This window comes from Diospyros lotus, chromosome 9 (assembly GCF_014633365.1).
Source record: "Diospyros lotus cultivar Yz01 chromosome 9, ASM1463336v1, whole genome shotgun sequence".
Lineage (NCBI taxonomy): Eukaryota > Viridiplantae > Streptophyta > Magnoliopsida > Ericales > Ebenaceae > Diospyros > Diospyros lotus.
Genome location: NC_068346.1, coordinates 6768654 through 6789643, shown reverse-complemented (window position 1 = coordinate 6789643; position 20990 = coordinate 6768654). Strand labels below are relative to the sequence as shown.

Here is a 20990-nt window from a genome sequence, read left to right as displayed (position 1 = left end):
TTTATTATACATTCGTTTTAATGTTCTAATAATTCTATTACTTAATTAAATATTTTTATCATGGGACAATAGATTTATTAAAAAATTAAAAAAAATGCAATAAATATACATTATTCAAAATTACACTACATTACACATATTTAAAATTAAATTTAAATTATTAATTAGTAATTGATGACGTCGCACACTGCAATGTGGCAACAATTGGATTGAGGTTTTGCAGCAACATGCAAGGTGCACTGTCCAGTGTTAGTGCACCCTTAACAACAAATCTTTTAGGCCATCTCTAATGGAGATCCACCATTTCCCTAAGTCAAAATTTGGAAAATATTTCTCAAAATTTTTGCTTCTGCTCCTTGCCTGTCAAGTCACTCTTCAAATTTTGGTAGAGCTTCAAATGGCTTTTTACAATTGAGAAGTCATGTTTTGCTCCCTACATATTGCTCCATTTGACTTTTGAAATTTAAAGAAACATCTCAACAGCTCTGTGTTCACTCTGATATTTAAAGAAAAGCAGCAATAGTGGAAAAAACTAGCAACAACAGTGGCAGTGGCGACGAATGAAAAAGGAGCAGCAGCGGCGGTGCGTAGAGAAAAAGGAGCTAGCCCGCGTGCGGAGAAGGAGTAGCAACGACGCTTCCCTCCTCTAGTAGCGGCGCAACACTTCCTTTCAGCAACGGCGACGGCGCCACTTCTCTTCTCTAACAAAGGCCAGGGTTCCCTCTTTCTTTTGGATTTGTGCCCATCTTCAACGCACAGAGTCATTTAGTTTTGTATTAATTAAATCAATTTTGAGTTATTTAAAATTTATTATTTATATGGTAATTTCAATTTTTATCCATTGTTTTGTTTTATTTTTTTATTTTCTAATATTAAGTTCTTTATTATTTAAAATTTTGTTTGATTATTAATTATTTCTTGTCTTACTTGATTTTAAGTTAAGATGTACTTGGTTGGCTAGAAAAATACTTAAATTTTGTGTGTATGTATTTTATTATTTTGTATATATTTAATTATTTATTTTATATATATTTAATTATTGATTATATATACATGTGTATATTATTTTAAAATAATATTTTAAAATTGATCTTAAAAATAGATGTTAAAGTTACTCAATTAAATTATTTAATGTTATATTTAAAATAATAGTTAATATTATTAAATAACTAATAAATTTTATAATTATAAAAATTATAAATGAGGTAAAAGAAATAAAATTAAGATTTATTAATAAATAAGTGAGATATAGAGTAGGATAGGGAGTGTGGTCGGAAACATATAATTTTTTAGGTAAAATTAGAATAGAAAGTAAATTATTTATAATATAATAAAAAGTGAGATAGGAAGTGTGGTTGGGGAGGACTTAGAGAGAAGAAAATGTTGAATGGAACAAATCTCAAAGACATGTTAAATTACAAAAACACTGTAAACGATAATCCAAGCAAAATAAAACAAGAGAACAGAACAAACGACCATAGCCATAAATGCATACCATGATGATGAAGCAATAAGGAGCTCAAGTTGTAAGCAGGGAATTCCAGAACTGAAGGAAGAAGGTTTCCAGGTATTGACGAGTATTATTATTATGACCAAAAAAGTCGACTGCACATGAGACGCTGAGCATGTTTGCACAGCTTTATGGTCTCAATTTTTTCAAGTAGAGTCGAGGTGGGGTGGCTAATAACAATTAGCTGATAGATAGATAGAGCTGCTCTGGGACAAACTGGAATCAATACATAGCTAGCCTGGCCACATTCTACTACAAAATTGGGGGGTGACCAGTGACGACCAAGTTAACAACTTATATAACTTCTAGAAAATTTTACATGCTCTCCGGACATAAAAAGCGCCCCCAGTCCTCCCGGGCGGGCGAGGCCATCCAACCCCAATAAATAACCTCAGTCATGTCCATGTTCTTTTGCTATGTTCACAGATTGCGCAAACCTCGAGCTGGGGTGGGGGTCCATCCCCAGCCGGCCGGAGCCTGTTTTGTCGAGTAAAAACGAGTGAGCGTTTTCTCTATCCGCTCTGCTTAGTCAGAGTGGAGTTTTCTTTTCTGGCATCTCTTGATGTACCATTTGGCATGTTTCTTGAGGCCCATGCCAATCATCAATTTAAGACTTGCAAGCATGACAAAGGTCATGGCAGAAAGGACCAAGATCCAAAAGAGCCTCCATGGAAGTGGATTATAGGGAAGCCGAGCAGCAAATACTGGAGCCAATACTCGAATTACCTGAATGAAATTACACAAAAATAAAGCTCTTTACGTCTAAAGTTCTCCATTCAGCAAGCAAACCGACACAGGCCACAACACAACCAAGAAAATCTGCCTCAAATGGTATCGTAATTTGGATAAATGGACAAAGAGGATATATTCCTTCTAGGAAAAAGTAATAAATAGCCTTCTTATATGTTTAACTTTCAGGCATGAAGGGCAGTGTTGCCTCTCTAGAGCCTATTTTTTCGAGAGGACTCCCTTCCAATTGAGATTCACTTGCCTGATTCAGCATCATATAAATAAAATAGTAAATTATACAAGTATCAGTATCCTTACCACACAAGCTGGTGCCAGAGGAACAAAGGTGAGGTTTTTCTTCCCATTCCCCGTTTCAATATTTAGAGTCTGTTAAAAGATGAATAAATTCAATAATGAGGGTTCCAATTTATAGACGGTATGAAAGTCAAAACATATAATATGCATCTACTATCACAGCAAATAAAATAAAGTTGCATATATCCTATTGATCATGTAGAACATCCATATAACAGAATTGCGCATTCCTGTGCTTTTTGTGCGTGTAACATTGTCATGTCCAATAATCAATTAATTGACAAAGGAAGATAACAGGGAATCCATAACAAAATAAATATTATTCATAAAGACAAGAAGAACTGCCCATAGCACCAAGAAGGAAACTCGGAAAGAGAATAACCAACATTTGAAGGCATACCTGTTTGCAAAGGTCTTCAAGAAATTCAGAAAATGCAATAGGCTTTATGTCGTTAAATTTAGCAATAAATGAATGTTTTATTATATCAATCATCATTTCACAGAGATAAACCATGAGAGCATTCTGCAAAATTCCAGAAAAAATACATAAGGAAAAAAAAAAAAAAAAGCGGCCACATAAAAGAAGCAATCTTTAATTCATGTGCTTCATTTACGCTCACTGCATTCAGAGGTGGCACCAAGGGTATCAAGAGAACTTACAAAAAGAAAACTTTCAAACCAAGGACCCTCAGCTTCTAGAATATTCTGAGCCAAGATGAATAGTACAAATGCTGAAATATGGAATCTTTCCACTGAATCTGGTCATTGAATCATAGTACCAATGATAAACAAAGGGAAACACATGAAGAAAAGATGGCATGCCATACACCAACCTTGTGAAATGACAAAACACAAGCATATGGAAACATGCTATCCAAAATTGTGCTGCCAGATGCAACCATTGTTAAAAGTTTTATAGGCCTAGAAACCATTATTATCTTAAGAAGTAAATAAAAAGCTTCTAAGTCCATCTACTTCTCAACAAGTTCAGTTTGAACAAGAATTCAACCAAGCTTTGAAAACTAAACTGTGGATGAAATGATATAAAATAATTCCTTGACCCTTGAAAACCAACTACAGCCTAAAACCAAAAGAAATAGGGAGTAAAGAATATTTTAGAATCCTGTACATACATCTGCACTTCAAATTATCAAAAGCAGTATTAACAAAATCTTGAGACAAAAATATCCCATACAAGAATTGTACACAGGTAAGACCAATACATTGTAATTTGCATTCTAATACATGTACTAAGTGTGAATGAAACATGTTAATAGGGCAAAGAAATAAAAATGAGGAAACATATTTAGTAGGACAAGTCATTGAACTCTAATGATAAAGAGGGGAAAACAAGGAGAAACTTATCCACTATCAATAAAACAATACAACAGCATTGTTGTAATAAAACAATGAGCAGAAAATAGATACTACAAAAAATTGGCAAACAAACAAGCTCTCAAAAAGCTGGCTAGACAAAAGAACCTCTTCCCCATCAACCAAGTCTATGCCCAAAAAACTTGAAAGATGCAAAAAATACAAAGAATATTTTTTTTTCCCTCCCTTGCTCTCACCTACATGAGAGGTACACGCAGACTCCCCAAAATCTCCCTTATTCTCTAGTAGTTTTGTCAAACAGGACAGGCCGCTCAGCTAAACCCATGACAACCTGGGCTTTGGCCTCCCTGTCACTATAGCAGACTGGCCCAGCCCAGTATAGAGGGTGGGGTCGGGCCCAAGGATTCCGGGCCCATGGCCAGGCTTGTGTAGGGATGGGTGTGAATCAGTTAGGTTACGGTTCTTAAGATAATCGTAACCAAGGTTCTAAGTTTGTAACTATAACTACACAGTTATAAATTCTCATAACCATGTCTGTAACTAACAACTACATCCGTGATTTTTTTCCATAACCATTTTTACAAATCACATAATTAAATAAAATTTTCAATAAAAAACAATTTTTTTTATAAAATTAAAGAATTTTGACAACACACATAAAAAATACATGAAAGTGGCAACCAAAATTGAAAATGCACATTTAAATTAGACTTAAACTATTGATTAAACAAATTAGAACAGGCCTCAAGAAATCTAGCAACTGAAATGAAAATCTTAAATGATTACACATTTTATGGGAAATGATTTTGCTAATTTTTTTGGGATATTGTTATATATTTTAAGGTAACCATTTTATTTATTAAACATTGTTGTAAATAAATTACAACTTGAAGGATATTTTATAAAGAAATATATATTTAAATTATTAATTTATAAACTAATATACATACATATAATTATCAGTTATGGTTACAATTACAGTTTTTATAATAATCGTAACCAGCAGTTTTCTATTTTTTTAACTGTAACCGTGTTTGCATCCATTTTACTTAGTCTTAAACTGTGTCCATCAGGCATGGTCATGGATTAACCGATCCATGGGCTAGTGTTCTAAGGGCTTCAGCTTGACCCATACCTGTCGGATCCACAAGCCAGCCAGATTAATTTTAGGTTTTAAAAAAAATTAAAATTGTATAAATATTCCAATTCCCAAAAGTTATAAATAGTATTTAATGTGAACAAAAATTATCATTAGAAGAATAAGTTACAAAATTATAAGAATATGAGAATAAATAAGTTCAAAATATGAGACAAAAATTATATAAATATCATTATTTTTAATATTAATATAACATAATATATAAATAACATTATCAATATTTAAATTATTTAATATTACTATATATTTATCTGAATGTATGCATAAAACTACTTTATATATTTCTATATATGTATATGCCGTTGCCAGACTTGCAAAAGCATTTTTTTGCAGTAAGTCTGTCTCTTAGTCTCACAATCTAAATTATTCCAAATTTCAATTTCATAGTTATACATGCATGGCTTAAATCATAAAGCATTTGAAACTTTGAAATATGAAGTAATGTTTAAAAGTGGGAAGTATCTTAAAAATAAAAAATAACAGTATTAAAGAGTGCCAACCCAGCATCCTCAGGCCATCAAGGTCCACGACCCACAAGCCCAGCTTGGCCCGTAAGCTGGGCCTGCTTGGCTTAGAGCTCATGGGCTGAGCAGGGTCTCATCTCAGCAAATAGGCCTGGCCTGACCTACACAGTGATGGATCCAGCATGGGCCAGGCCAAGTCGACCTGGCCTGTTCTGACATCTCTATTCTCTAGTAAGAGGCCCTTGAATTTGACTTGACAGACGCAACACCCTAAAGGAGCAAGGATTAAGGATTGATCCACATTATTTTCATTTTATTCCGTAGATCAGAGTTATTGTATTCAAATTTGCAATATATTTCATGTGCATGTAATTCATACACCAGATGTTTCTATCGAGTGCCAGAACCATGTCTGACTCAGGACAATCAGAAAGAGAAGTTAAATAAGACATGTTGAATGCAAACCCTAAATGCTTCGAGTGTTAAATGGGTGTATTCGTCCAACATCAAACTGAGAATCATCCAATGATTGTCAATGTCCAACACATGTCCATGACGGAAGCATCAAGAATTTCCACAGTTCTCAAATAGAAGTTAATGAACATTAGAAGTCATAAACAAAAGGGTAGATTCTAGAAAGGGAAGGACAACGAAAGGGTATCCTAGAGCACAATAGTCCCCACTTTGCAAGGGTTGAGGGGGGGTTGTTTTTTCTGCACAAAGCCTTACCCTTGTTTTGCAAAGAGGCTGTTTATACAACTCAAACTCATTACCTTCCAATCAAAAAGGAGCAACCTTACCGATGCTACCAAGGCTTGCCCTTAGAAGACAAACAAAAGAAACAATTAATATACATATATATATATATATACACGAAACAATTAATATATATATATATAAGCATTACAATAATCACAAATAAATTTAACCAAGTCCAGTTTCTCTTTTCTTTTCCTTCCTCTCTTCTTCCACAAATAAATTTACGATTTTTCTTTAATATTAAATCTTTTCATCTAACAAAAAGAGAAAATAAAGAAGCTCTTTTTAGATAAGCCTAATAAGTATTGAAACAACTATTTTTTTCCGATAAATTCCATGGTGTTTTCAGTATGCATCTGCAGTAACACTAGAGCATCAATTTTCATCAACATTTTATGCCAATTTCTTTGGAAACTGAAATACTTTGACCATCTCAACAGAAACAAAATGAAAATTCCTTCGGAACCACTATTCAGACTGATAAAAAAACCCATCTTTTGTTCCCCATGAAGCAATAACTATATTCTGCACAGTTTCACGCAAAAGTGTATTATCTACCATTTTGGAACAATGCAAGAGACAGTAAGGAAGACAACTCACCATAATATACCAGACTGTGAATATTATCCTTGCTAAAACGCTTAAACACGTTGCTCTTTATCTCAGCAAAATTGTTTGATACCAGCAAAGCCAGCAAAGCATTATTGTGAGCAACAATACAGGTTGACAAAGTAATGGCCTGAGCTAATAAGATAAATGAATGAACAAGTAGAAATAGCAGTTAAGGAAGACAAATTAAAAAGTAAGATAATTAGAAGAAAAATTAAAAAGAAAGAGATAATTATTCTAACACAAAGAAAAGAAGACTCCGAAATAGGATATTTGATGAAGCCACAGCCAAAGCCTCATCTGAAATGAACCTCCATATCCAGTATCTTCTGCTTTCTGATGTGCAGTTTGCAAGTCCTTCTGCAGAACTAAATAAAGTTTGCAGTACATCTCCACCAAAACTTTGGCACAGTTTGTCAAAAATCTGTGATCAAGGGCCTAAAGTAAGGTTATATAGCAACATAGGTATATATTCAAATTAATTAAACTAACAAAAGTTTGAGGGAAGATGATATTAGAGCAGCACCCCATGCCTTTTCCACATAGGTGAACCGTGTCCTGTCCAAGGTGTAAAGGTACATTGGTTCATAAATCTAAAGATCTTGAAATAATAAATAAACTAATGAGGATAAAACTGCAGAGGATTTGGATCAGGAGTAGTGAATATGTGAGATAAAAAGCTGCTAAATATGTAGGTTAAAATTCTCCAATAATTAGCAAATGCATGTTTTAAAATGTTTCTTTGGACTTTGCATTTCTAAACTTCCACTAACATTACCCTCTTAAGTAATAACATCTTGATGATGAATTTACATATCAACTGGTTAGTTGGGATAAGTCGTGCCTTCCACTAGAATGTGGCAATTATGGCTGAGGGGGTGTGTCTTTGGAGAAGACCGTTATGGAAAAGCATGAATTGGACGGGGGAGTTTGTTGATATTGAAAGAGCCATCTACAGATTGGCTTTTGAAGGATACTTTGAATTTGTGCTATAGGTTTTCAAGTTATCTGTTTAGAGGTCCGCTGAGGAGCTACTAATTTTCTTTTTGCTTGGTTGGAGTGGCTATAGGCTGCTGTCCAGTCTGCAGTGTGTCTAGGTAAAAGAAGTAGAAGTCAATAATTGTTTTCGTCTCCCATTAACATTGTCTGGTCCTTGCTTTTCAGATGTTACCTGAGACTGAGGAGTTGGTTCCCTGACAGATGTATTTGACTTCTTGCATAGTTATTTTAGGCAGTGTGAGGACAGATGGTTGTGGCATCTGTCGAGTGATGTAACTTTTTTTCTATTCACTCATTGTATGGAGTACATCTTGAAGAAGATGAAGTGGATTTTCCTAGAAGTCCATATGGACTTCTCTTTGGATAATCTTAGTAAGTAGGGTCAGATTGTGGTCATTTGGTGCTTTTTTCGTAAAAAGTGTGGAGACTGCCGATTATTTGCATTTGTCACCTATATTTGCTAGTGATACTTGGAGCATTTTGTAGTCAAGCAAGATGCAAACTTGAATTTAAAGATTTATATTCCTTTTTGGGTCATGTAGTGTATTTTACATAAAAGGAACTTGAAATCTATGTTTTCATATTAAGTGAACCATTCTCTTCTCTCTTTCAGTTCTATATACCTTCATTTGTCACTATATATAATTATCTCCATGGGTTTTTATTTTGTGTCCTCCAATTCTACTATTAAAGATATCCAGTTTGATTTGCACAAATTAATATAACATTGAAGATAAAATAGGAGAAGGTTTACTTTTGATAGAACTAGCTTCAGTAGACACCATATTTTCTAGATATTTTGGTGCCCACAAGATAAACTGACAGGATAATGAAAAAACATAACGTATCACCATTACATGTTTAATTGTAAAGTTGAAAATGAACATTAGCACCATCTTTCCTCTTAATGGCTGCCCCACCTAGTGGGATTAAGCCTTGATATGTTGTTATTGTTGTTTTCCTCCTAATAACTCTATTCAATTCTAGTTTCAGGAGGCATTTCCTAAACATTCAAGAGATGCAAGTAGTTTTATTATACAATGCAGCTTATGCAAGGAAAAAAAAAAATGAGGAAAGGCATTTTTCTTTGTGGGCCGTTCTTCCAAGGTAGTAACCTTCCTGTCCCTGAACTGATTTGAAGAGCATCAGTTACCAACATCTGTCAAAATTTCATCAAGTTTCTTATAATTATTTTTGTATTTACACATCATAAATCTATAACATGTGTATAGTCATTGTCATGCAATATCTAATCCACTGGCATTATGGAATCCAACTTGGTACTAAATGTTTAACAGTACAGTGCATCACAGAAGATAGGTTTTCTTGAATGCTGGAGTCTATAACTCACCTCCAAAACATTGTATACCACATACAATTTGATTGTTCCTTGACCACGAATCATGTGATATATAAGGCTGATATCTGAGGTGAAAAATATTGAAAGACATAATATTAGTGAGCAACTACTGCATAAACAAGGGAAATGTAACATGTAATATTCATGGTAGACATTGGTAAGAAGATAAGGAGTAAAAGGTCCAGATTGCCTTGCTAAACCTATTTGTTCAAGAAGAGCAACTCCACAAGCCAGAACAATGAAACAGCCGAAGTCAGACAGCTCTGAAGCAGAAGGCCTCTCAAACTGCCTGCCACAATTATGCTTAGGTTATTTTGTAGACATCACAAGTTACAAGAAGTCAATTACAGTTAAAAAAAGTAAAAGAATTTAAAAGAAAAAAAGAAAGGAAAGAAAGACCCAAGAACATGAACAACAATATCAGAGCAGGAACTTTGGTTTATTACAGAAGTACTTCATAAAACAAGCCACTAAGGCAGGAAATGATACTCGTGCCTACTTTTTGCTTGTGTTCAAACTACTGGAAAGTATTAGGGAAGAACCAATTGTCTGAGTTTTCCACTTCCGAAGGGAAGTTCTCTCTGCCTGACAAAATAGGTGCACCCATCTATGAACTCAATCAAGCCCTTTCAGAAAGGCAGGAAATAACAACCCATGCTAATTGTCACCCAGACCTTTTCATTAAGGCAGGAAATAATACTCTCGCTAACAGCAAACATTCAACATTTTAAGTTTTTAAGAAAGATCAAGAAAGAAGCTTTCTAACTACCTTTCTAAAATCCAAACATAGAATCAATGACCTATCATACTTTTAGCTTTCAGTGTGGAGTTTTCTTTAAACTCCCACAGGTAAAAGCTTAAGCCGGGGCACTCTAACCTTGCGTGAGGGAAGGCACAGCCTTGTATAAGTTCTCATTTAATGATATATAAATGATAACCAAAAGGCAAATAAGGGATAATTAATTACAAATATTTAAAAACAGGTGGCAACAAATATGTAAACATAATTTACAAAGAAAACAAAAGGGAAATCTCAGGCTTATTGGCATGATTGACGCAATCATATCATGCAAACTGAAAAATTCACATGCTGAATTCATAACCAAAATATTTAGAAGAAAAAATAGTAGTAATACATGGGTTAGTAGCAAAAGTAAAATAAAATTGAAAGGTACTCTACTTTAAACACAGGAAACACATTTTTTTGGCACTTGAATTTTTTTTCCAATTTCGAAAAAGTTCATTAATAGCCATCTTCTAAATTACACCTCTTATTAAGAATCTTATTACTTAGGAGAACTAGGGCATAACGGATAGATTTTAAGTTTTATTGGTTCAGTGATATTTTTTGTAAATCTTACTATTGATTGGAAAGGGAGAGTTGAAACAAGGAAAAATGCAAAGAACGGAATTTGTTTCTGGACCAATTTTTCCAGTTCTAGGATTAGTGACATCTTTTCTTCACAATAGCTACATCTACATTTTACTAGTAAAGCAGAAGATGCCCATACACATGCAAATTAACATCATAAAGATAGTTCTAGATATGAAGTTCAATAAAAAAATCCAACAAGAGAAGTTAATCAATAATATTCCCACACAACTATCGCCACAGACTTTAGTCAACAACTAATTTCTCAAAAGATGAGGAACTAACCTTGTCTTAAAAAGTCTGCAAAAGGCCATGAGAATCCTGGTCGGCATGATTGTTAACAATGACAAAAAGGAATCCAAGCAGACAAAGAGTCCGACATCTATAAGCTGCAAAAATGGTGCCATCTTTCACAAAGAAGCCCTCTCATTGGGTTAAATTTAATAAAATGAATAATCTATCCCAAAATTATGTGCATTTTTAATATTTCTAAACCATAAAAGGGCCTATTCCTCAGACTGAGCAAGAAAGTTGGGTCCTGTAACTAACCACTGACATCAATTATAACAACCTAGTGCTCATAAACTACATAAGAAAGGTACCAGCTGATGAAAATGCTTATTTCACTTTTTCAATAAATGACAGAACTAATATTACCAGTTCACATCGCCATGGCAAGCGGAAAATGGTGTCATATACTCTTTCCCGTTCTTTATCATTCCCAAGAGTAGTTGTGCTCTGTAAGGAGTTTCCACTATACATTTCTTCAATGAAGCACTTCACGGGTGACTTGTCCAATGAGAACGCATCTGAAGCAAATTTCCGCATCATATTGAAAGTCTAGGTTGCAAAATTTATATACACAAACACACAAGGATGATCTTTGATTTTTAAATTCAAAAATCTAAATGAAAAGGTGGAAGAAGGCAGATAACCATAACATTGAAAAGGATTTACGTTTCTATTAGCAAGCATAAGGAAAACATATCTCATAAGGACTATTCTTGTGAGCCAATATAAGGCATATCTGTTGTAAATCTACAGTTTGAGCTTTATATTATTGATAATGAGAACATATTTGTCTTAAATTTAAAATAAGGACCCTGAAAAGCCATATTTCAATCAGAGCCCACATGTGTGAAAAGTATGTCAGAGACCATAAATATGTCCTCTGCAAAATTATTTTCAAGAAAACTTTTGGGCAAATGAATGGCCCAGTGAAGATATTGCCAAACCTGAGCAATCTATCATGTTCATACCCTTGCAAACTACAAAGGTCTATCAAAGGTCATCCTCAAGGCAGATTCTGTGTTGAGTCTTGTTGGAGACCAGACCTCTAAATCAAGCAGCAAAATGCTACTTCATTGTGTTAGTTTAAGTCAGCTAAATGATAGAAATGTTGAGGGATACCAAAAAAATAGAAAAAAAAACGCCTATAAATGCTTAACATGTTTCATCTCCACCTATCACTTTACATGACAGGAAATAAGTGTGTAATATATAAGTAAATTTTAAGTAACTAAGAATCTTCAAATTATTGCCAATCAAATAGTAGGTCCTTCTAGAAATATGGAACTTATTGAATCTTCTAGGGCTTGGCTAGGGTTTAGATGGAAAATTGAGAAGAATTTGGGAGAGAAAGAGAGAGGAATTGGAGGGAGACAGCAAGAATAGAAGTAGAACAGAGAGGAAGGGAGAGAAGAGCACAAAGATGCGAGAGAGAAATCTGGGAGAGAACTGAAGAGGGAAGCATTCAATCAATCATTACTTAATATCCTCCAAAAGAGCCTCTCGGGTAGCTTATATAGCTTCTCTCACTGTTAGTGCTTTCAGTTATCATTTGTAATTGAAAGTATTATAACTTCTTATCTAAAACAGAAATGTAACTAAAGAAATACAAGAAAAATACCAACCAGTAATTGCTGCATGCTTAATGACCATTCTATCCTAGGGTCATGACAGCCAGGTTTGTAGTGGTCTTACTATAAAGGTCAATTTGGATAGAGGCAGGAGGGCATAACTCATAAGAGGGCGTGGTCACATCTATTCTTGATAGGGATCGAGGAAGATAAATGTATTCTTTGAGAAGCAAAAGAGGAAGAACAACCCAAACAAATTAGAATTATGTTTATATTTTATTTCCAATATTTTTGGTAGCAAAACTATAGTAGAAATCTACTATTTGATTTTTAGTAGGATTATGTTTGTTTTTCGGTATAAATAGATATATAATCAAGAGAAATACCCACTTTGATGATATTGAATATATAGAAATTCTAAGTTTGCCCTCTTTTCTCCTATTACCCATCTCTCTCTCTTTGCTTCTCTTTTGTTGTTGTCTATTCTCTTTTCCCTCCCTATTCCTTCTTCCTCTTCTTATCCCTCCTCTCTCTAAATTTATTTTGTTTGCTTCTCTTTTTACTTCTCTTGTTGATTTTCCTTCTCATCCCTCAATTCTACATCACCTTTATCTTTCATCATACCCTTTTTTCCCTCTAAAATTTTTTGTCTTAACAAGTAATCATTGAGTTGTAATAGAAAAAGCATGAATATGAAGCTGTCCACGAACAAAAAGGTCTTAAGGTCCTAAAATGACAAGAGACAAGTATAATTTGGGTATGACCATATAGTACAACAATCACAAGGCATAATCCCACAAGGAGGGGTTGGCTATTGATGGGTACCAGAAAAAAATTCACTGCATTTGATTCAATTCACCAATTCAATCAAGATTACAAAGAAAATAGGGCATTCGAGAGGCCCTTAACTCTCCAGAAACTAAATCCAAAATTCACCCCCCTTCCTACAATTTTCTCTCCCTTTTTTATTCTCCTCCTCCTCCTCTAACCGAAATTAGATTCGCACCTGCTGGTTTGTTACACAAACCAGCGATTTCCAACTCTATCCCTCTACACATGGTTGGCTGTTATGCTAGCCAACCAATTTACTCTCCTATCCCTACCCCCCTAGATCGTCTTTGGTACCTCTAGTGGAACGGGGGACTATCATTACTCCCCCCCGACCCCCAAACTAAATGCCCCTCTTGCCTCTTGTAGTTGGAACACGTGGAATACGAGATGGATAGGGCAATAAGGTGGCAGTATTAGCTTATAGGCTATCAGGCCTACCTCCTTCTCAATTTCAAATGAACCATAATTGCAAATAAACCAAGTCTCCTTCTTTGTACTTCACCTCCCTTCTTTTAGATCTGCTCATTTCTTCATCACTGCTTGTGCTCTCATCAGCTATGCCTTCAATTCCTCAAGGATTAAATATCTCTCAATCAACTGCTTCTCCACCATTGAAATTGGGGTAGTTCCCTTCTCAAACCTCAAAAAGGGTGGTGGTTCTCACCCATACATTGCTTGAAATAGAGTCATCCTAGCAGCTGTGTGGTAAGACGTATTATACCATAATTCAGCCCAAGGCAACCATATGTACCATGCCTTTGATTTTGAGGAAGCAAAACAACGTAGGTAGGTTTCCAAAGTCCGGTTAAGTACCTCCGTTTGCCCATCCGTTTGAGGGTGATAAGCTGTGCTTTTGTTGAGCTTGGTGCCTTGTAGTCGAAACATTTCCTCCCAAAATTTGCTCATGAAAATTTTGTCTGTATTGTATACAATAGACCTTGGCATTCCATGAAGCCGCACCACTTCTTTAATAAAAATTCCTGCCACCTCCCCAACTGTAAACGGGTGTTTAAGGCCAATGAAATGCCTGTACTTACTAAGTTTGTCCATCACCACCAAAATTGAGTCCATCTTGCCAGACTTTGGCAATCCCTCAATGAAGTCCATAGCAATGTTGTCCCAAATTTGGTTTGGGATAGGAAGGGGCTGTAAGAGTCCCCCCCGGTGCTAAGGCCATATATTTATTTTGTTGGCGAACTGAGCAATCACTTACATACCGATATATGTGTCTCTTCATTCCCTGCCAATAGACATTTGCTACAACCTCTTGTAAGTTTTTAGGAACCCTGAATGTCCTCCTACACTTCCATCGTGCCCCTCATGAAGTAACAACGGAATGAGAGTGGATCCCTTTGGTAAATACAATACAACCTTCCCTTGTAAAGGAGATGGTTGTTCACTAGCTGGAAATTGGGTTGTGAAGAAGGATCAGTTTGGAGATCTTTGATAATTCCTTGCAATCTTTCATTTGCCTCTACTTCATGGGCTAACTGATCAATTTGGACCACCTTAGGCACTATTAAGGCCATTATTGTTTCTGCATGGCAGATTCGTGACAGCCTATCAGCAGTTTTATTCTCCAAACTTGGCCTATATTGTATCTCGAATTGGAACCCCATCAATTTCACCATCCATTTCAAGTATTCCGGACTCACTACTCATTGTTCCATCAAGTATTTGAGACTCCTTTGATCAGTTTGAACCACAAACTTCTTGCCTAACAAGTAGTGTCTCCATTTTTGTACAGCAAACACTATGGCCATCAATTCCCTCTCATAAACAGATTTTTTTCTCCCTAACTAACTGAAAGCATGACTGAAATAAGCAATAGGCCTTTGCTCTTGCATTAATACAGCCCCCGTACCTAGTCCCAAGGCATCAAATTCAATGATGAAAGGCTTCCCAGAGTCCGGCAAGGCTAAAATGGGTAGGGATACCATTTTAGCCTTTAGTTGCTAGAAGGTCTACTCAAGTGCCACATCCCAAAAGAAATTGTTCTTCCTTAATCTCTCAATTAGAGGCCTTGCCAACTTGCTATAATCCCTCACAAAACATCTATAATATCCCGTGAGGCCAAGAAACCCTCTCAATTCCTATACCGTTGTAGGAGTAAGCCAATCTAACATAGCTTGTACCTTATTTTGATCGATTGAAACCCCTTGCTAAGACATAATATGGCCTAAATATTCAATTTCCAGCTGCCCAAACACACACTTCTTCCTGTTGGCAAAGAGCTGGTTGTCTGCTAGTACCTTTAAGACAGAACGTAGATATTGAGTGTGTTGTTCAAAATTCCTACTATACACCAATATGTCATAAAAAAATACCAACACAAAACGTCTCAAATATTCTCTGAAAATATCATTCATTAACGATTGGAAGGTGGCTGGTGCATTTGTCAGCCCGAATAGCATTACGAATTCATAATGCCCTTCATGAATCCTGAAAGTGGTCTTGGGACATCCTCAAACTTGACTCTAATCTGATGGTAACCAGATTTCAAATCGAGCTTGGAGAAGACCATGGCATCGTGCAACTAATCAAGTAACTCCTCTATCACAGGAATGGGAAATTTGTAAGGAATAGTGACCTTCTTTAAAGCCCTATAGTCCACACAAAAACGCTACCCTCCATCCTCCTTCTTTACCAACAACACCAGACTAGAAAATGGACTAGAACTAGGCTAAACAATTCCAGCAACCAACATCACTCCCACCAACTTCTCAATTTCATTTTTTTGTAAATAAGGGTAATGGTAGGGCCTTACACTAACTGGTGTGGTTCTCAAAATCAGATTTATGGCATGATCCTTCCTCCTGCAAGGTGGCAGCCCCTTCGATGTAGAAAAAACCCTCTCAAATTCAGCCAACACCCCCCTTAGCATCAATGGAGCTTCCCTCTGATCTTCCTTAATTTCGGCTACTAGGGTTCCCAATTCCAACAACATTCCCTCCCCATTTTCCTTAAAGGCTTTCACCATAGCCTTCAAGGACACCAAAGTCTTGCTCAAACTAGGGTCCCCCTGGGCCCCTGCAATGATACAGTCATGCCTCCTATCTAAAATTTCATTGTAAGGGTCTTCCAATCCACATTCATCTTTCCAACGGCAGCTAGCCACTTTATTCCCAAAATTACATCCGAGCTCCTCAATTCCAGAGGAAAAAATCCTCCATAATTTGCAAATTAAGCTTCACTCCTTTGCAAATTCCAGCCCTTTGCACTGCCATTCTCCTTCCCATAATTACCCCATATCTTGTTATTTCCACCCTTGGTAAACCCAACTACTGCACCAGCTCGGTTGCCATAAAATTATGGTTGCTCCTCTATCAATAAGCACCACTACTGGCTGCCCCTCTATGTCCCTTTTTAGCATCATAGTTTGTGGCGTAGTCAATCCAACTACAGAGTTCACTGAGAGCTCAATGACCTCACCTCCTTGCCCTGGCTCTCCTTCTCCCTCTTCCAACGTTTCTCCCTCAACTTCCGCCTCTTCTACCTCTTCATCATATATCATCATCACTTGCAACTCTTTATTTTTGCACTTGTGGCCTATAGTATATTTCTCATCATAACAAAAACATAGGCCCTTATCCCCTTTTGCCTTCCACTCTGCATTGCTAAGCTGTTTGAAGGGCGGGTTGCTCCATCTTCCATTTGCCTACGATTGATATGGGTTGGTAGGACTAGTTGTCGCCAGTTTGGAGGGCTACTACGAGTGTGGCAGAATCCCCCCTCGCTGGTACGTCAGAATTGGGTTTGGAATAGCCTGTCCCTTGTTCAAACCCGATTCGACTGCACCTCCACAAACCACCTAATTACGTTCCTCTATTCGTTGAGCCAACATCATCTGCTCCAAGCCCCTCGGCCTCAACTCGGCCTTGATATCAGGCTTTAAACCATTTATGAAATGCCTTTCCGGCATGGCTTTCGACAGGTTCTCAAGGGGCGACACCGTCGTCTCGAAGCATTGGCAATACTCCATGATGGTTCCCTTTTGTCAGAGGGCTAGAAACCGCTCCTCGACGGAGCCTTCTTGGGTGGGTCAGAAACGGCTCCTCAGCAACGATTTGAAATCCTCCCAATTCCTCACCCTTCGTCGCTTTTCTTCCCATTGAAACCACGAAAGTGAAGCACCCTCCAAACAGAGTGTTGTTGTATCCAACTTCTCATCACCAGTTAACCCATTCATCGCAAAGTACCGTTCAGCTCGGAATATCTAGTTGTCTGGATCTTCTCCTTCGAAGAGGGGCATCTCCAATCGACGACTACGGATTTCTGGCTACCAAACTCCATCGGAACCCCCTGCTTCAGCGCGCCTTCCTCCTATTTCCGATGTCGCCTTGGAATCCTGAGCAAATTCTAGTGGCTGGTCTCCTACCTTCTCCTTGTTCTTCCTCTCTCATTCCTACTCTTCCCACCTCGTTCTCATCCATGCGAACTGCTCCAGCATGTTCACAACATTCTTCTCCACCGATTGAACCTCACCCCTCATGGCATCAACTCCTCATTGCATGCCTTCCAACCTCATTTCCAATTCACCTACTTGGTCCATCAAGTTCACCATTAGAATCGGTGGTGCTCTGATACCAAAATGATGGATACTAGAAAAAAATTTACTACACTTGATTCAATTCACCAATTCGATCAAGATTACAAAGAAAATAGGGCATTCGAGAGGCCCTTAACTCTCCAAAAACTAAATCCAAAATCCCCCCCCCCCCCCTAAAATTTTCTCTCCCCTTTTTATTCTCCTTCTCTTCTTTCAACTGAAATTAGATTCGCACCTGCTGGTTTGTTACACAAACCAACGATTTCCAACTCTACCCCTCTACACATGGCTAACTGTTATGGTAGCCAGCCAATTTACTCTCCTATCCCTGCCCCCGTGGATCGTCTTTGGTACATCCAATGGACCCGCCTATCAGCTATATGAATTTTGGCTTTCCAACCACCTCTATCATAATTATATCTTTTGTAATGCCAATATGCCCCAAGTCATGTTTAAAAGTTTGCCATCAAATTTTCTTCGATCTTCCACAATCTTTTTTGCTCTATACTTCTCCCATTCTATCCAATTCACATCACAGATGTTAACATAGGTCTTCATGTCCCATGCCTAAACCATCTTAATCACGACCCCGATACCTATCACCAATAAATGCCACACCAACCTTATGATGTATAGTCTTGTTTCTAATTTTTCTTTTCTTTTATGGTCACATATCTACCACAACATCCTTATCTCAATTATGCTCATATTTTACACATGTTGGTACTTATTGATCAACATTCTGAACCATACAACAAATAATGATCTTCTAGTTGTCCATACACTTTTCTTTTAGTTTCACATAACGCGTTGGGTGCAGTTTTACACTTTAACCATCCTATTTGGGTTTTTTGAGTAACATTCTCAATAATGTCCGTTTCTTTTTGAACAATTGATTTGAGATATCTAAATTAACCAATTTTAGATAATTTGACCTTCAAGTCTCAACACAACATTGTTCACACTTCAATTTTTACTGAACTTACATTTCATATATTTGATTTTTGACATATTCAACTTAAAACATTTGGATTTTAAGGTGTTGCTCATAATTCAAGCTTAATATTCACATCATCTTTTGTTTCCATTTGTATTGTCTATATGACTTTTACAAGTCTCTTGACATTATGAATGTCATGCCACTAGCCAAACAGTTGATGACAATCAACAGGTGAACCTTTTCAGAACCTATAGTTTTCTACAAAGAGCATACTTGAGGGATTTACGTGTAATGGACTTCAGAGACCTTGTCTACAGTAAAACAATATGCTTTTTATTGTTCTTAATGAGCATGGGACATTTTGGGCCTAGTCATGTCTTTGGAAAATGTGACACAAACTTTGTAATGCCTACTAGATAACGTAACCACAAAACATTAGAAATACTCCGTGTGTTTTCTTATTAGGTGTTTTATATTAAAAAAAAGAAAACAATTCACTGCTTGGTTGAGGCTTTTGCTGGGAGAGAAAAGAAAGCACCTATTGAAAAGCAAGAAAATATATTGCTATGCACTTCAACAACTCCATAATATAGATGTTGGTGTCTTGTGTACGCATTAGAGACAAATTGGTAAACAGGAAGGTAAACATGCAAGTTAAATCCTCTAAAAAGCTATCAATGTCTACAATGAAGCAAAGGGTCCAAATCATCGACACATCGAACATCACGCAAAAACAAATACAAATATCTTGAGTCCTATACCCAAAATGAGCAAGAATCGTTTACTCACGATTAGGATCCTCTGCCATCAACGACTTCCAATCCAAAGACTCCGCCGTCTCCAGTTTCCTATGACCACTGACATTTGGTTCCTGCAGCTGTTTCCCCGCCGACGAATCCAATTTATTACTTCCACTCTCCTCCTTCGCATTTTCATCAAACCGCGACAACGCGTCGTCACTTCCAGCACTGGAAACCACACTCCTCTGTCTTAACTCCCCAGCCAAAAAACCCTCGGAATTCTGCTCGTTCTGGAACCCCGATCCCCGAACCGGAACCACTGTACACACACTCTCTTCCCTAACCGTAACTTCCTCGCACACAACGGTCTGAGAAACGCTAGAATTCACTTCCAATTCGCCTCGACTGCAGCCGTTCTCGAGAACTCCGTTCTCGGAAATCGAACTCTCGATCGTCCTATTCTTCTTCTTTGAGGCTTTGCTCTTACGTTTCCGCCTGCCCGACTTGGACTCGGAGGGCGAGAGTTTCGATGAATCGGCATCGGAGCGAGGGAGAAGATCGGAAAGGGATGGGTAAATAGATTCGACATCGTTGGCGTCGAAGGTGGTGGCGGCGAGCACCTCGAAAGAGAGATTTCGGGCGCGCGATCTTGACTCCATCGTTTCTCCAGAGAGAAAGAGAGAGAATTAACTGAGAAATGAGAATTGAGAGAGAGAGAGATTATCGAGAGTGAGATGCGCAGGCGGTAACGATCTCCATCTGCTTCATATCCAACAGCTTTCAACTCTAATATTACGTTACCCAAACCCAAATGGAGAAGGAAATTAGCCTCTTTCCTAATTCCTATTCCTCTCTGATTTTTTTCCCTTGTTTTCTCTCTCCTCCCTCTCGTTTAAGAAAAGTCAAAAAAATAAAAATAAAGTTACTAATTACATATAACAGCCTTTTTAACAGATTTGATGGACAAGTAGAGTGACATAAAATTCACGTTAAGACTTGGCCAATAAATGAAATGGTTCATAAAGTTATAGTTAAACTCTTGCTTTTGAATATATAACAGCCTTTTGGTTTGTTTCAGCCATATTTTGGAAATAATAAAAATTACTAATAACACAAAAATTGGTGTTTGCTTAAATAATGGAATAGACACTTCTTATATCAGTATAAAATTATTATTTATATACATTTGGTTAAAATTATTGTTACTCATACATAATAATATATTTATTTATTGAAAAAAGTTGTATCCAAAGTTTACGAATTTTGTAAAAAAAAAAATAATCAAAGGATAAAAGATATTTTTTGCACAACTAATCTAATGTTTTAGTCAAATTATGGTAAAATCATGAAAAGAATGCACAAAATTCTTACTTAAGTAAAAGTGACATGTCCGAAAAAATAAAATTTTCATTTCTCATAGTTAAACTTATAGATTAATTATGGAACCTTTCTGTCGACAT

General features: G+C 36.7%; 1 protein-coding gene across 1 annotated transcript; it reads right to left on the bottom strand.

Moving 5' to 3' along the window:
* Positions 1-1547: 1547 nt before the first annotated feature.
* LOC127809858 (protein POLLEN DEFECTIVE IN GUIDANCE 1) lies at positions 1548-20364 on the bottom strand. The gene is made up of 11 exons (XM_052348999.1): positions 19580-20364; positions 11269-11420; positions 10897-11000; positions 9440-9528; positions 9231-9304; positions 7154-7304; positions 6872-7039; positions 3215-3312; positions 2955-3077; positions 2558-2626; positions 1548-2236 (listed from the first exon to the last, which is right to left on the bottom strand). The coding sequence occupies exons 1-11, from the start codon at positions 20187-20189 to the stop codon at positions 2036-2038; spliced, it is 1839 nt and encodes a 612-aa protein (XP_052204959.1). The 5' UTR covers positions 20190-20364; the 3' UTR covers positions 1548-2035.
* Between the last annotated feature and the right edge of the window lie 626 nt (positions 20365-20990).

What these genes read in the sequence shown, in the direction of transcription:
- LOC127809858 (XM_052348999.1), bottom strand. Translation starts at nt 20,189, where the DNA reads ATGGAGTCAAGATCGCGCGCCCGAAATCTCTCTTTCGAGGTGCTCGCC. An exon ending in GATGGCAGAGGATCCTAATC is followed by an intron (nt 11,421 to 19,579) that starts GTGAGTAAACGA and finishes AATTTGCTTCAG; the next exon opens with ATGCGTTCTCATTGGACAAG. An exon ending in TGCTCTTCTTGAACAAATAG is followed by an intron (nt 9,305 to 9,439) that starts GTTTAGCAAGGC and finishes TTTTCACCTCAG; the next exon opens with ATATCAGCCTTATATATCAC.